The following is a 16,972-nucleotide window of genomic DNA, read 5'->3' as shown; positions in this document are numbered from 1 at the left end:
AAATAAATTTGAATAATTCTTCTCTCAATTCTCTACAAAAAATAAATATTTACCATTGTTGGCACGCAAAATACATGACAGAAATGCGTGCGACTGGCATGATCCTTGGTGATGTATGCGAAATGAGTAAGATCGTCCGCGTCTTGGCAAGCACAATGAATGTTACGGATCTCGTGCTCACAAATTGGTTCCTATCGTATTGATCATAAAGAACATATATTTCTAAATTTTTGTTTTATATGTAAGAAATGTTTTCTGTTAAAAAAAAGCCTTACGTTAGTTAACGTGTTGAGAAAACGAACGCCACGATAAGAGATCGCCAGCATAATGTCAGGGATGATTCTAGGTTCACGAAAGGTCTTCTTCAGCTTTTGTATCGACTTTTTTGTCGACTCGGTGCCGCGTAATTCCTTGACGACAGTGGAGCCCAAATACTACATTATTTAGAAACAAAAAGAACTTTTTCCTAAAGACCGACGATAAAAAAATTTAGACGAAGTTTTTAAATGTCTCATCATGGAATATCTATAAGTTCTGCAATTATCATTTAAGTACTCTGAATGCAATTCTGAATGTAAACGAATTCTCTTGAATTGGAATATTCCGAGAAATTAATAGACAGAGCAATTTTCTGCACGAAACCTATTATCGCATCCTATGAATTAAACGTAATCACAGTTTTGGCCTTGAAGTAATTTAACGAGAATGCCATAATTCACTCGTCATACGTAATTAACAGAACACGGTAAAGACAAGAACAGACAAAATTACAAATGGATAAAATTTGTATAAACTTTAATAACATTTATTTGCTTAAAATAACAATGAGAAGAGTAAAAAGTTTAACATCTTTTTAAGAAAACATCTTTCATGCGCAATTCATAATTTGACATATCAAGCTGTCATGGCAAAAGACGAAAAAGTATTATGGTTTTTCATATATAACAGTTGTACAAGAAAATTTGCAAGAAAATTAAAAGTTTAACAATCAATCAAATGATATCAGATGTGGTTGCTGTTCGTTACATTTAGAAAATAAACAAATAGTGAAGCATTTCTTTTTTGAAAATACAAAATAATAAAAAGCGAGACACTCACGTTAGCGACGTACGTGACGCAGCCAGTGACTAGAGTTTCCGGCTGATGCCTCCATTGCGTCTTGAGGGTGGAGGGCACTCCGAAGAGCAGCTCGGACGGAGCCCTGATCTCGAGCTGTTCCGGCGCCGAAATCGTCCCATTATGCGAACTGGGTCGCTGGGGTGGCTGAGGCGCCGGCCTGTTTTTGCGGTGCCTTAATGTGCCCATGGCCGCCGAATTCGTGCCACTGGTTATCGACGTGCCTCCGTTACCCTCCGTCGTTGCTTCGGGCAATTTTTCCCGTATCTCCTCCTTCAGCTGCTGTATGTTCGTCTTCTACGGAAATAACATCGCAACCAAATTTGAGAGCGATCCTTCGCATCGCCCAACGGATCATCCAATCCCGAATTTGTTCGGATACTGATGCATAATTCAGATTGTTCGTTGGAATATATAATCTTTTGTGTTTTAAGAACGAATCACGACACAAAACTTATATGTATGTATTTATATATAACAGATAATAAATTTTTATTTTTGTTTTTTAAAAATGCAGGTATCTATATTTTGACTAAATTTTTGTTATTGTCAAAAATATTTAAACTGTTTGAATTTACCATCTCTCGTGCAATCATTGCAAAAAAATTGTATATCAAAGCAGAGTTTTTACATTTTCTCTTACAGATAAATACCAATTTCCGTGCAATTCCGAATAGAGACTGCCATGTCTGCCCCGAGGTTGCAATTTCTCTGGCAGATATTTTTTCATAGCTTTATCACGACAAGAATCTGCTGGACCAACCGGCTTTAACGAAACGTTGTGTTCAATGTAAAAAAAAGAAAAAAATATTGCGCCGTCCGAATTTTTATATAGCGTATTACCAAGTCGAATTTGACCCGAGTTTACTTTGTGCAACGTGTAATTACCTTTGTACAAATACATTGCGTTGTAAATCGTTACACCAGAAAGAAACCTTTTACCGGCTATGGCAAAACGTGTATCATGTGTCGTCGATAGTGACGATATTTCAGCTATTGCAAACAAATTGGATTCGAGCTGGACGGGCGTGACACTCGAATTCGGATTACAATCCGAATCGTTCGCTCCATCTGGTCTCCGCATATAATTCCGGGTCTCGCTATTGCGATAAATTGCAGAAGACTCGAAAGGGAGGTGAAATGAAAGCGCGGGAGTGATAGAGAAAGAGGAGGAGAGAAAGAACACGTGAAATTCGAATGTTGGAGAGCGTATGGACTACAACGAAAATCCGCGAGCGTATCAGCGAGAGTGTCAGAGTCAAACTATGGTTCGTCGGGTTCGATAGCTGCAAAAAATCAAGGGAGGAAGGGATCCGGCTGAAAAGGCAGAAGAGACCAATTTGTCGGGATTATCGAGCGCGAGAATGATGCGAGCCGAACGAATCCGGTCGTCGGACACGTTTATGGGATTTAATGAGCTAATTAAGAGGACACGAGCAGGGAGATACGGGTGAGCAACGAGATGTACTTATCAACGCCTAACACGGCGAAGACATCCGAACAAAAAGCATCGAGAAGCGCTCGAACGATCATCTCGGAGAGAACACATGTATACGCATGCATCACAATACCGAGCTTCCAATTAGCCACGATATTTACATTATGACGCGATCGAGCGAAAGCGCATTGGGAGTGATCGAGCTTGCCACATCACCGCCTGCCCTCGACTGTTGCCGCACTACCCTCGCTAGCGAAGAAGCGCACTCTTGTCACCCTCGTTGAACGTATTATTTTCGTTCACCGGTCCTATCAATGTATCGATTCGCAAGACGAGAAATTTCGCTTGATTTAAGAGCGAAAGTTCATTCTTTATATTTTATGTAATTATTAATTGTTATTGTTATTTGTCGGTTTTTTTACTTAATAAGTATAATACCTAATTTTTTATAATTTTGTTTTATGCTGATTTATATTATTATCTCTATATAGAAGGTACACACGCAAAAGTGTCTTAAAAGAACACAGAATATTGAAGATTTTGTGGGAGATCATTTACAGCAAAATAGAAATTAATTTTAGAAGCAAACTATTAGAAGCAAATTAATCCAACGTTACTTACCAACGTGTTGAGATCCTTATTCAAATCTTCCAAATTCGCTCCCGTGCCGTTTCGAGTTTGTGCGCGTGCACTATTTGGACCACTCACGGACGCAAGGATGCGTTTGCGATGCGCCGGCTTGTGGATCTCCAAGACTGCTGCCAGCTCGACCTCCCAAATCCGTTTGACCCGATCCATGTCGGTATACAGATGCTTCCTGAATGTTTCTGCATAATTTTCCATGTGAATACTCTTTAGCCACTCCTCTACTGATTGACCGTGACTGCTATGCTTTTCCACTCGTTTGTTCAGTAAACTGACCGCGTCCATGATCACCGCACGTTCGTGATCGCTGGTGATCTTCATGTCGTACAAATCTGACTCGTCCAACACCCCGTTCTGCAACCGCGCGCAATTAAACGATTTTCCGCGTGTCTCGGAATCACTATCGCGATGCATAAAACGCATATGTACTCACTATAAACTCGAGATCATCGAAACCGTGCTTGATAAACTTAGACTCGTAATCTGCCAAACCCAAACTGGATAGCCACTGACCCACGGAAGTGGAAACGATAGGACTGCTAGTGTTTGAACTTAAACCTGAGATATGGGAAAGGAATGCATATTTTTCTACAGTTTTATCGTGATGAAAAATATTGCATCAACCGTGTGTATGTATGTGAGATACTTTAATATATGCGTACTTATAGAAAAACTGTATTTTAATTATCCAAAAAGTAGAATAAAATACTTTCAATATGCGAATACATTACACGTTATATTAATTGTATAAACTACTTATATGAATTGAATTTAGGATCGTAAAACCGCTCAAGAATATTTGTCTTATTCAGTAAAATCGAAAGCAAAACGTGCACAGCGATAAGATTTACCTAGCCTCGTTTGGAATTCTTTCTCGAGCTCGCTGACAAACACCGATTCTCGTACAATACCAGTTCCGAATGACGCCATGATCTCCGAGATCTTCGCCCATTCCTCCTGTTCGTCGAAAGGACTCATTATGCTGAGAGACTTCTCGTCTCTGTCGCGATCTCGATCGCCGGTAAGCCGAAAAGCGACCTCGCCGTCCTCCAGACGATCCCCATCCCCGTCGCCGCCGGTACCCATCCCGCATGCGGTCTGACCGTAGACGTTCCGCAGGCGGCGCAAAGTACGCGGTCGTTCAGCTGTGACGGAGCCCTTTAACAAACCTATCGGCACGCCAACAGATTACCACTTTGCAATCGCACTTTTTCCTCACGCTCTGATATCTCCCGTCTCCACACACACACACACACACACACACACACACACACGCGCGCGCGCGCGAATTTTTTTAGGATGCTTTTACATTATTTATTTAGAATTGTTTATTTAGAAGTTATTTAGAAAAAAACAAACTCAAAGAATCACTTTTTATAATTTGCTTAATTTCCATAATTATAGAATATTTTAACGTTCTCTCATCTGCCGAGGAACTTGTTAAAATATCTAAAAATATTTTAAAATCAGGATTTTATAGATTTTATAAAATTTTTGCAGAAAGGCAAATAAATCATATAATGTATCATATAATAAACATTCTATTACTATAGTTTTTATATTGAACTAAAATAGCATACTTTAAACGTTGTACCGAGTGATAATCATTCCATATTCTGTAATTTCGATAGCTTTCAGATCTCGCAGACATATCGATTATCAACATCTACCAAATCTTCATAATGCATATGCAGCACAAACTGGTGAGTTTACAGGTACGTTGAATATTCATTGTAGATGTGTCATTGTTCGATATCTCGAAGAGAATTAGTTACCGGAGGGACAATCAAGATTGTCTCGTAGTGTCACGATCGTTAAGCAATTATGTTAATACTCTTAACAAGAAGCCTTATGATTTTATGAACAATTATGTTATCTTTTACATAAAAAGGTTCAAATAAACAAATAATATTAATTAAAAAGATTTTCAGCATAATAAAAAGAAAAAAATTGCATTTTATATTCATTCAAGTAATTTCTTGATAAATCCATCTTATAAAAAGAATGTTTTGAATTGAAGAAAAAAATATTATACTTAGTATTACTCTTTCTCTCCGCGTAGTGAAAAGGTATTCAACGTACGATCTCTTTCCGTAATTTTTCTTCAAGCACTCAGAATTGCATTCCTTCCCATCATACATGCGTGCGAATAATTTCCCAATTTTCCTCTTTTCTCATTCCTTTCTACGGACCTTCGCTCATTTATCACGGCCCTACGCATCCCGCGTAAAAGAGATGCTTGTTACAGGTTCATTGTGGCCCTTACAAGGACGATTCGTTGTTCGCAACAATCGACGATCAGCGAGCGCGCGATAGAAATTCCTTCATATGAATTTCGCAAATGAGGATTCAGAATGGAGGAGAGAGAAAGAAAAAGGACCAATTAAAGTCACCGTCACGGATGCTCTTTCAAAGACATCCTCTTCTCCTCCGAGAATACGAATACGCTGTGGACGAGACGTTCACACACAAGCGACGCGCTTAGACATACGCTCGCATACACGCGCGTCCGTAATGAAAAGCTCATAAAAATATTAAATAGAAGCGAGGAGAAGGCGAGAGAGTAACGTGTGCGCGTTACAAGAGGCAAACGTACGTAATTTTAATTAAAGCTCCATCGCGGAGGGCGTCGTCTGCTTACCACCGTTGCTCTCCAGCCTCAATTATATTATGTAGGTACTTATTCAAGTCATACACACAAATTACTACATAAATTCTCACTTTTTCCATTCTCCGTTACGTTATCTCTTTTAGCCATTACCTAAAGAACTGATTTGTCCATTTAGCTTCGCAAAAATACGAAATGATTGAACATTCTTGAATCTAATATTTAAACATTTTAGATCATTTTTATATCTCATAAAAATAGAAAATTTATTTTTGATAAATTAATTAAACTTAATGATTGTATTTTGAAAATTATTTGGATTTATCTATAATCATTTAATACTACCTTATAAAAATAAATATAATAATTTAAGTTATTATGTTAAGTTTCATTATTAGTTGCACAATGAACAATTACAAGTTTAACATATATGACTAGCGTTACAATAATTAACTGTTTCGTTTATATTGTAATTTTTTAATGTATATATGTACTTATGTCTTAATTGCAATCATTAATCTCACTCCTGTAATAAAGAAACGCATTATTTCCGCTTGTATTAATCCTCTTTCTAGAAGCTGTAGAAATTTTCACGCGGTCATTAAAACGAAGGAAAAATCCGCAGATGATTCTCATGGACTATAAATATTAAAATAATTCTTGCGTAAATAAGTGCGTATGCCGTACGAATTCCGGATCTTCCGAGGAAAGGAGAAGTCGGATTTCAAGGGATATTAAAAACGTACGACTATTAAGAGACTCATAAACGATATGCTCTGTTACATTTTTAAAATCTGCTCCTATCTGCTCACTATTAGATCGATCGGAGAAGTTATTAAAATCCGCAATAAACTCGTGCAGTCTTATATCGCAAATCGCCGGATAGAGGATTATAAAAACCGAAGTTCTTCCTATAGATAAATGCCAACAGGTCATGAAAAGATCCGCAAAGAACCGTAAAACGACGCAAACTAATTTTAATATTACAATTCATCAAGAGTCAGTCTTAACTTTTCGTTATTTTAATGATGCGTGTTTCAATTAATAAAAATTATTTTTTATTTAATTATCTTTAAAACTTAGTATATGTATTTTATTTTACATTTTTATAAGTTTATATATGCGTAAATATGTATTATGTGTGATTTAATATGTATGTGTGATTTAATTCTATCGATGTGTGACCTTTTTTTATTTCTATCTATATAAAAACTAGTTTATATAAATCAAAATAAACTTCAGATATGAAAGTTTCTCAATGTTACTCTATCACGAACGGAATTCTGCGGATCGTAGGCGCTGCGCGATCATCCATAAATTACTTCGGCCCTCATCCAATTCTCGACAGTATTATCTCCTCTCATTTATCTTATTAAGTAACAAAAACTTCCTAATATTACTATTATTCTCTTGATTATGAAACTACACAGACACTGAGAAATTGTTAACACATTTAATATGCGCTATTACTATACATATATCATAGAATATTACCATTTAGTCAAATTAAATCCATGTATAATCAATTAAACTCAATTGGCCGTAGGTGCAATGAATTCTTGGATAAAGTGCAACTCGTACGTGAAATCGTGGCTTGCCACGATAGAATTAACGATTTACGCAAGCGATAGCACGGTTGCAGCAGATAATTACTGACCTTGCATATCGTTGAAGTGCAATGTAAGTTCCGTGTATGAAATTGTAGTGAAAATTATTATTTCAGAAGTCCATGAAATCATGATATTCTCTCATATTTTAACCAATAACAATTATATTCATTAAACAATATTTTGTATATACGATAAGTGGAGAAAATATCTAATTATTAATTGTTTAAAAAAAATATTTTTTTTTTAATATTAGAAAATTGGAAGATAATCTCACGTGAACTCTATATATATATATATATATATATATATATATATATATGTGTGTGTATAATATATATATATATATATTTTGTTTTTCTATAATTATTATTTATAAAATAATTATGTACGCATCAATAATCTCGGATCCCGAGATTCCTCGCTTGGTTGACTACACGGATTATCTCTCTTTCGCAGATAATCGTTATCTACATCAAACAAGAGGCGTGCCGCATCCGAATAACGGCTGTATCGGTTTTCTATGTGTTAACCGTCGATTACACGGTAATCGCTAATTAATTACTCGAACTTTTCAGTCAGTATATTGTCGCATTCGATTGCTATTGACATTGAGACGAACGTAACACGCAAAATCGTTTCATGGAAGGCCTTCGTCATAGGAAGCGCTAATGCTAAAGCGAACGAGGATCGAATGAGAATGATGCTCACGATTGATGTGGGTTCGACTGAAAATGTTCGATGGTTTCCGCCCTCATATCGCTGTACTCAATTATTCATGATGGAAATTTCGCGCTAATAGGCGGTCCAGACAATTTACTGCTTAATTTTTACTTTTAAATTCGACGAGAATTCCTATTGTATATTTCTCGTATTTACGTTGAAAATAAAAGTGAGAGTCAAAATGTCGCCTATTTCTGTGTTTTGTATTGACATAAAACATATTTACACACTATCTCAAATATTTAAGTTAATGATTTAAGTTAATGATCGATTAAAGTTCGTTAGTTTAATCTGTAATTCCAGATAGGTAGCGAGACTCACTTTATTCATTGTCGTCATATCCAATTTTTGAGTTTACACGCATTCTCTTTATACAGCAGCATTATTTTACATCGTATTCATTAAGCAATGAAAACAAAATTTTTAAACAATAACTCTTGCTACATATGTGAATGGCAAAATATTTTTCTCAAACGTGAAAACATGCAGAATGATATTGTTTCGCTGAAATATCGCAACAGTTGAAATTTTTACCAGTGACTATACACATAATGAGTCAGTTAGTGAAAAATAGAATGCCTCACATTTCTGCTATGACATAATGTGTTTGTTCTTAATATCACGTGTATCTAGTACTCGTAAGTTAGGATTATAACGTAACACTTATGGCAAGACGAGTGCCAGAACTAAAGATAGAATGCCGTCCAAGAATAACAGAATCGCAAGTCTAAAATAAACGGGGCGAATAACACTCAGCGAACCCCTTGTTACATAGTGTTGATTGTTAAAGTTAAATTGTTAATTATAGAAAGAGTTTATGTTTAAGTTTTTTAAATTACTCGAATATTTAATGTAATAAATTAGCAATACAAGCTGCAAAATTATTTTATAATCAGCTAAATTTATTTAAATCCATCAATCAAGTTTAGATTTGCGTATCAATTATAAATTTCTTTCTAAATACAATCTTTCTAATTACAAATAAGAAACTATAATAGAACTTGTTTAATTACGGATACTTTTTTGTCTACCTTTCTCTTTTTTTATCTATATACACTTTCCATATGCGAGACACAAATGAATACATTCGGATTTCTTAATAAAATCGAAACAACTTATAGCGAAATCAGATGAAATCAATATACATAATTTAAAATATTATTAAATTAAGAACATGAAGAGCAGCGATAAGATAATATCATTATACAAAGATATAGATATACTTATGTACTTATATACTGTGCTTGGATATGTAATCAGATGTTTGTTGATGAATATGTCTAATCGTTATATTATAAAACTTTATATCTTGAACACTGAAAAAACTAAAAAAAACTAAAAAAAAAAAAAAAAAAAACAAGCTTTGTTGTTCCTGTAAACTCCCTTTAAACTCCTCTTTTCAGTCGGTCTTTCATGACGCACACAAATGACTGAAGACAAACTATTATAACATCAAGCAGCGTAACGAGCAACAAGTATCGCGCTTTTTGCGAGGCACGCCAGGAACTTTGGACACATAGTGTTCCTGCAGAGTGCACGTGGCATGAAAACGAATACAGATACCTTCCTTCTCCCCTCTCTCCCTCCACACGCCCACATGCACATAGATACACACACACACACACACACACACACACACACACACACACACACACACAATCACAGAGAAGGTACATACCCTCAGATGCAGAAGTCCACTGTCCCCCTACTACCAATGCTATTCAATGTATATTCTTCGTTCCTCGTTCCTCAATGTCGTCTGTATCCTTCTTTCTCTTTCATGCCAAGTGGATCCAAGTACACATCTTTCTCTCATACGAGAAACACGTACGCTCCTCGAAGCTCTCTCACTCCGATCAATGGGCGAATGAGGGACTGGCCGGCAACAATTTTCTTACCGATGCTGGCACGCCCTGCCCGCACGATCCACCTGTCCGATCGATCGGCACGACACTGAAGAAACGATTGCACTGCTCGACCGCAAGCAATCACGATCCTTCCCCACCGCCTCGAACAAGCACGTGAGCAGCGTGCCACTTCTGACGACGAATTCCAGGCGAGCTTTCTTGGGATTCCAACCGAAACTTTGTCAGCTTGGCACTCACAATGAACAAGTACGATATTAATTGCTCGAAAAATCGTCAACGATATTTTCTAAAGCGACACCTTTCCATGTTAGAAATTTTCTTTTACTTCGCCTATTTCCTTTAATCAGTACTTGTTATACGCAATGAACACGCAGTAACTTTAGATTAATGCTTGAGATCGAAAATATCGATGCAGACGTATGATTTAATTTATCTGAAGTCGACTACAATCAGCTGACTAATCAAGGTCTTTCCTTGGTCATCGACCGACATGGTCGGTGCATGTCGATTCATAATAATCGATAGTATCGCAAAAATATGGAACTGCTATTTGATTACGAGCGATTTTACAAGAAGTTTCTTCACTATCGGAAAGATATTAAAGAGCAAACACGCTTTCGAAACTGCATGACTTTCAAACGCTCACTCACAGCTTTGCTTCGCTTATAGCAAATCGGTCAAGCGATGTGTACGCGCCGGGCTCTTCGTTGCGCCACGAGTCTGGTTAACGAGTCGACTAATTCGAACGTGTTAGGTCCACAAGGAGGAGGTGGTCGTGACGGCAGCGGTAGTGGTGGCGGCGTAAAAGGCGACGGGGAAGGAGGTGAGAATGGACCTCGGTCCTCTGCCACCCGCACTCCCGTCTGACAATAATACGTGCGAGAGGGACAGCGCGGAGGGAAAAGAAAGAGAAAGAGAATGAGGACTCAGAGCGGGACCATGTGATGGTCGTACTGGTGCAGCGGCCTAGCGTATCAGTAGCGTGGAAAGATGACCTCAGAGATGGGACTATCGTTCCCTGGGACCCCGAGCCAGCCAAAATTATGACGCTTGCTGGCGATAGGGCGAGGACCTCTGATCTTGCCTCCCATCTTGCAACACACTCGATCATTCACTTTTTGCCTTTATTATTGATGCTGACACGCAACGACGAACAAAATTGCTTGGGGTATTCATTTTTGTACAGATGCCGACGGTATAGCAGAAAAAGTATGAAATCTCGAGAGGTACTTTTTTTCACGTTGTCTGATTACTCCGGTGTTTGTCCGAGGTGTTTCAAGGTTTTACGAACCGGAGTATTCATCATTACTAAATCACTAACCTCTTGATATTATCATTTCTTCCAGTGAAGCCTGTAATTTGCGATACCGAAACGTGATCATCGATTTTCATCAATCGGCAGTTTTATTGAAGTACGTTTGAAGAGAGATATGATAGAGAATTCTGCCATAAATTCGCAAATAAAAATAGATCTCTTTGAGCAGCTTACGTAAAACTGACTACGCGACTGTCACGGTTTGAAGCGTCGAAAAGGGTTCTCTCTCATCGGGATTTCCATCGACCGTCGACCACGATCTGCCTTACTCTATGTTTACTGTGCGAACGTGACACGTTGAAACGAACTCGATTGTGCCTGTGCAATTAATTGCGATTGTATTTTTAAAAAAGATTTGTTATTGCTACGTAACTCATAGATGTTCAATTTAAGTAAAAACAACTTTCTTGTTAAATTCATTAATTGCGATTGTAAATTCTCTTTGCATAATTAATATGCCAATGTCAGTGAAAGACTATATCAATTTGCATTTTCACGAAAGAGTTATTCGTCAGTTAAATATCTTAAAATTTGAGGAATGTGACATTTACGCAACTTGAAAATGCCTATTCGTATTCTACTTGTTAGATTCATTCTTCATAAGTGATATTCAATAGACGTAAGAATATCGTCAAATGTGCTATTTCGAGTTTTAGGGATCTCAAAAACCTTGACACGAACCTGACAAGAAGTATCAAGATGACATAGCGCAATGAATACTGACGCATATGCCTGCAGACAAAAAAGTCAAATCTTGTATTTAAACCAGACTTGATCATTATCATGTTAATGAAACAAATAGATATTGATCTAGACTAAGATTACTATAGATGTAATCACACGTTTTCATGCATATTACTTGAAATTATAATATATGATCAATGCGTTTCGTTTTCCATTTGATACGATTAATTTTCACAAAATCTTTCTCTCTCTAAATTTGATTCAAGACATTTTAAAGTTGTAGAATGCATTATCGTGTAGGCGACAAACTGGTGCCGAGCAATCGACAAGTTTATTAGTCTGCTTTTCTAGGAGACTTCTTGGAGGTCATGACTAATGCAGCCTGAACTCGGTGAAACGGTATGACACACATCAAAACGCTACATACATATATTGCGTAAAAACTTCTTCTTTTCCCACCGCAATTAAGTGTCAGACAAATGCTTATCTTGCCAACAACACCAAGCACATGTCTTAACAAGAGAAAGAAACATCAACTGAGTAATTAACAAGCCCTAAAAAATCACTCCTTATGCAATGAGACAAATACACACACGTGCACGCACATACATATATACTATACATAAAATATAGTTATATATGTAGCTATACATAAAATAATCTTTCAAAATCACAACTCAGGGGAAATTGTGAAAGATGAGAAATTTCACATAACGAAGAAGAACTAATTACCGATTGACTAATCACCGATTAAGGCCATGAGATAAATTTTCTGATTCCAACGTGTTAATGATTACACCGTGAATCATGTATCATTGTAATTATGAATGTCTACGAATATCAAATTAAGTGCAAATTTTTGCGGCGGAAGATCTTTCGAGCCGAATTTTTCGTTGCCGTCAAAGAACGAAGCGACTTGATATCGCGTGAGTCACATCCCATGGTCCACACATTCCTGCGTGATGTCATAATGTGGCTCTCGCACACACATGAATCTCGCATAGTGGTCAGGCGACTGCCGAGAAATAAACCGAGCAAAATATTTTATTTTCCTAAATGCGAGTCACCATTACTGTTAAACGCGCGATACGATTGACACGTTAACGACAGTTGTAAAACAGATACGAACAGATACACTTTCGATTTTGTTATCTCCAAAATTAGCTTTATTAACTCCTCAAAGATTATACTAACTCAAAGATCATAACATGGAGCTAATATATTTTTATATTTTTTACAGAAAAGAATTCTTTATGTTATCTCATAATTCTTTACAAATTATTGTTTGATTAAATTTTCAAAAATTTTAATAATACACACAATAATATGTGAAAATGTTAATTATACAAATATTTTTTTCACTTTTCAACTTTATTTGATTTTTTCTCTCAAACTTCTTTTTCAAATTACATTTGTCCCTAAATATATTTAACACATATATTTGTTAAAAAAAATAGACAATTTAAAAATATTTATTATTTTTTGAGATACTATTAGTTTATATAAATTTGTTTTTTAAATTCGATTGTCTAATTTCCAGATTATGCCCATCACTTTAAAACACTTAACACGCTTAAAACACACAATTTGAATTAATCGTAAAGTGTAGACGCACAATTTTGTACAGTCAACGCGAATCAATCATCGGTTCAGTGATCAAGACATTCATTGCCGGATGGAAAGCGTCGCTAATGGCAAAGTGCGCAGCGTTCATAATTTATGGAATTGCCAATGACGAGCGAACATAACTAATGAAGAATGACCTTTCGTAACGTCCAGTAGAACGTAATTTGTTACATACGCGTGGCTCATTATGCTAACATAATTTTTCACCGTGGGCAAAAAAATTTGACCCTAATAACCGTGTGTTCCTTGACAACGCGACGAGAAGCAGGACGGACATTGAACGTTATCGAATACATCGCATGCCCTCGTCACGGCAAACATGCTCGCAAACGGGAGGTCGGTTATCCTGGAACAATGGTGGCTTATTTTCGCAGCGCTAAATCCGTAATCGCAAAAGAGGGTACTATATACTATAATTTCGCGCATAGAATTTACTGTTCTTCCTGACGACGACAAAGGCAGCCACATACTTTCCGTTACGGTCATAAACGGAGCACAATGAGCGGGGTTAACTAGCTGCCTGAAAGTGCATTCCGGTTCTGCCTCTTCCGATGAGACAGTTAAAGCCACGAGTCGATTTTTTTACCGTAATGCAAAGTGCAATAACCGTGCATCAATATTCTTTTCTATGAAGTAGAAGATCCAGTTGTTTCATTTTCTGATAAAATGGAAGAATTTATAAACGCAGGATACGCAGGATTTAAAAATAATAAGTTATAGAATAGCAACGATTCAGATTGAACGTCTTATCGACTTCAAGTGAGGTTTAAGAAAAAAATCGGAGAGATTTCGCTAAAATGTAAGTTGTGATAGATCGTAAGAAACAAAAATGTATAATTGAAATTATTAATGTCAAATTAATTTCTCATGAGTCATCGGTTACCATGCGAAATAAATCGCATATATAAATGTCTATGTGCAATTGTCATATCTTATTACGATTTAATGCAGTTGAGAACGCGCGGCCAACTTGATGCATTCGCTTGTAACACGTACCCTACCGGATGTCATAATGTCGTCTTACTGCAAGCAATATGTTAATCAGCCACTTTCTAGCTATCAAGTGCAATGCACTTCATATTAAAACACGTTGTGATTGTTATCAGAATAGGATCTTCAATTACAGAATTGTTAAGATAATATATTAATCATAAATTTCAATAAATTTCTTGATATATGTATGTTTCGTAATAATAAAACTATTGTAACAATAATATAATTAATGAAATATAAAATTAAAAATTAAAAAATAATAAAAATTAAATGAATCTAGATAATCCCATTATGAGATAATCTCATTATGTAACCTACGACAACAGATTTACTTGATAACAGAAGAAAATATGGACTTTATCCTTATCTTGAAAAAAATGGTGCGGATAATATTTGTGATATTGATAAAAACCGCATTTGATATCCGACAAAGTTTTATCAGTAAATGTTACTATCTATTCACTTCGAGTTTCTGCATACTCGCACAAAACGTGGAGAGAAATATGTTACGTAATCGTGTCACGTCGCTTATGTATATTTAAAAAAAGTGCATATTTTATGTATATTATATAAATAAAAAAATTATTTGGCGTGTGCAAAGAGGAAAAAGTAATTTCATAAAATATATAAGTTGTATAATTTATCATTATGTATATACAGATGACAAGAATAAACCAGCAAAGTAAGTCTGATAAAACAATATGTTATTCATGGAGCCTCACTTTGCTCCACTTTTTGTTTTTCTTTCGCCATAATACATATTATAGTATTGTTTTTTTGTATATAAATTTTAATTGTACGTTTTTGCACTGAACATACATATACATATATATATGTACACAATATATAATATTATCACGTAATTTATCTAGTCATATATAATATTCAGAGTATGCAGCTACAGAAGTTAAATAAAATTGTAAAACATGCATGTACAAAACGCAACGCGATTCCTTGTGCAAAATCAAATAATGTACCTTTTGCCAAACACATTCACTTAACCATTGATTATTCATATTTTATATACATTTTGGGGTTAATTCGAAAATGTCATTCTATTCTGGATTAATTGGAAATACATTGAAAAGTTTGATGACTTCAAATATATATTGTTACAGATTGTGCTAGGACTTACCATAAAAATGTGGTGTTTTTTACAATTGTAATTCCTTGGAATATATACAAAAGAATGATAGGGAAAGTTAATTATTAATGGAATGAATTATGCAAAGATTTTTTCAAGATAATTTCAAATAGAAATCATTACAAATATTTGTTTTATTTAAAAGGCTTAATATTTTATCACATGTAGGACGGGATTTTTGGAGAAAAGAAATAAGTTTCATATTATTATCATATGATCATACTATTATTACAGAATAACGAAAATTGTAATAAAAAGGGCAATAACTTTGCGCACTATTACGGCATTATAAAGGATAAAAAAATATTGCAAAAGCTTAGAGGAGAGACATAAGCGACAAAATGACTCAAGACATCGCATACAATAGCAGCACAACGTTTATTAGCACATAAAGGATATTATAATTGCTTAAATTTAAAATGTAAATATTATATATTGCGCATATTTATATAATTTTATATAACGTATACACAGAGGTGAGCCATTATAATATTCAAACGAAGCATTTGATGCTCAAAATAAAATGTTAAATCAATTGCAAAATAAGATATAATATTTTCAGACTGAATTCAATGCGTCAAATAATACTCATTTTAAGGTCTCGTAAACATTGTAAGTATATTCGAATAAAAAAATCACAGAATTTATCACAATTTAAATTTATCAATTCATAATTGATCTGCAGTTATCACGCCTGAAATGTATAAATACATAATCATACCATATGCATATCAATTAATTTGCACATAATAAAGATAAAATTTATTGTGAAGCAGTGTTATTATCATAAGATATTTAATTGGGAAGAAGATATTATTATCCAACTCTAACAATGTTATAGAGATTAATACATTGTAGGTATATGTGAATATCGTACAATATATTTAACAAAAAAAAATATTAAAATCAGATTAATTTTTATATCTTTAATATAACTTGGTAAAAATGTTCAGACCTATATTGATACATATAAATAACTTATTATGTATAAATATCTATGGAATATTCTTTTTTAAATATATATAATTTTTATTAGAAAACATAACTCTTTTCTATAACAAAACTCTCTTCTTTATTATATAATTTCCAGTCTTTTAAATTCTTAATTTCAATATCTCTAAAGCGTTTTTAGCTTTTCTCGTAGTTACCTTGCTGCATTAAATTGCATATTTGACATGCAATGCTGCATTCTTCATTTCGTTTGT

The 16,972-nt window shown here is 35.1% G+C and overlaps 1 protein-coding gene and 1 long non-coding RNA gene across 4 annotated transcripts in view; one reads left to right on the top strand and one right to left on the bottom strand.

The window, feature by feature from the left end:
- Positions 1-16,972, bottom strand: part of LOC105432599 (ankyrin repeat and SAM domain-containing protein 1A) — a 47,140-nt gene that overhangs the window by 8,007 nt on the left and 22,161 nt on the right. For all 3 annotated transcript variants that reach the window (XM_011647474.3, XM_011647475.3, XM_011647476.3), the window contains 6 exons: positions 4,051-4,368; positions 3,633-3,757; positions 3,176-3,553; positions 1,099-1,413; positions 276-434; positions 54-191 (listed from right to left, as the gene is read on the bottom strand). In XM_011647474.3, coding sequence (XP_011645776.2) covers positions 54-191; positions 276-434; positions 1,099-1,413; positions 3,176-3,553; positions 3,633-3,757; positions 4,051-4,368 — 1,433 coding nt within the window. The remainder of the gene's footprint in view (positions 1-53; positions 192-275; positions 435-1,098; positions 1,414-3,175; positions 3,554-3,632; positions 3,758-4,050; positions 4,369-16,972) is intronic.
- Positions 6,235-8,323, top strand: LOC148937881 (uncharacterized). The gene is made up of 2 exons (XR_016137867.1): positions 6,235-7,487; positions 7,874-8,323. It is a non-coding gene; the product is annotated as an uncharacterized LOC148937881 (long non-coding RNA).

Source organism: Pogonomyrmex barbatus, unplaced genomic scaffold, assembly GCF_055798465.1.
Source record: "Pogonomyrmex barbatus isolate J1 unplaced genomic scaffold, ASM5579846v1 scaffold10, whole genome shotgun sequence".
NCBI classification, from domain to species: domain Eukaryota; kingdom Metazoa; phylum Arthropoda; class Insecta; order Hymenoptera; family Formicidae; genus Pogonomyrmex; species Pogonomyrmex barbatus.
This window is presented reverse-complemented; position numbering and strand designations above follow the sequence as displayed.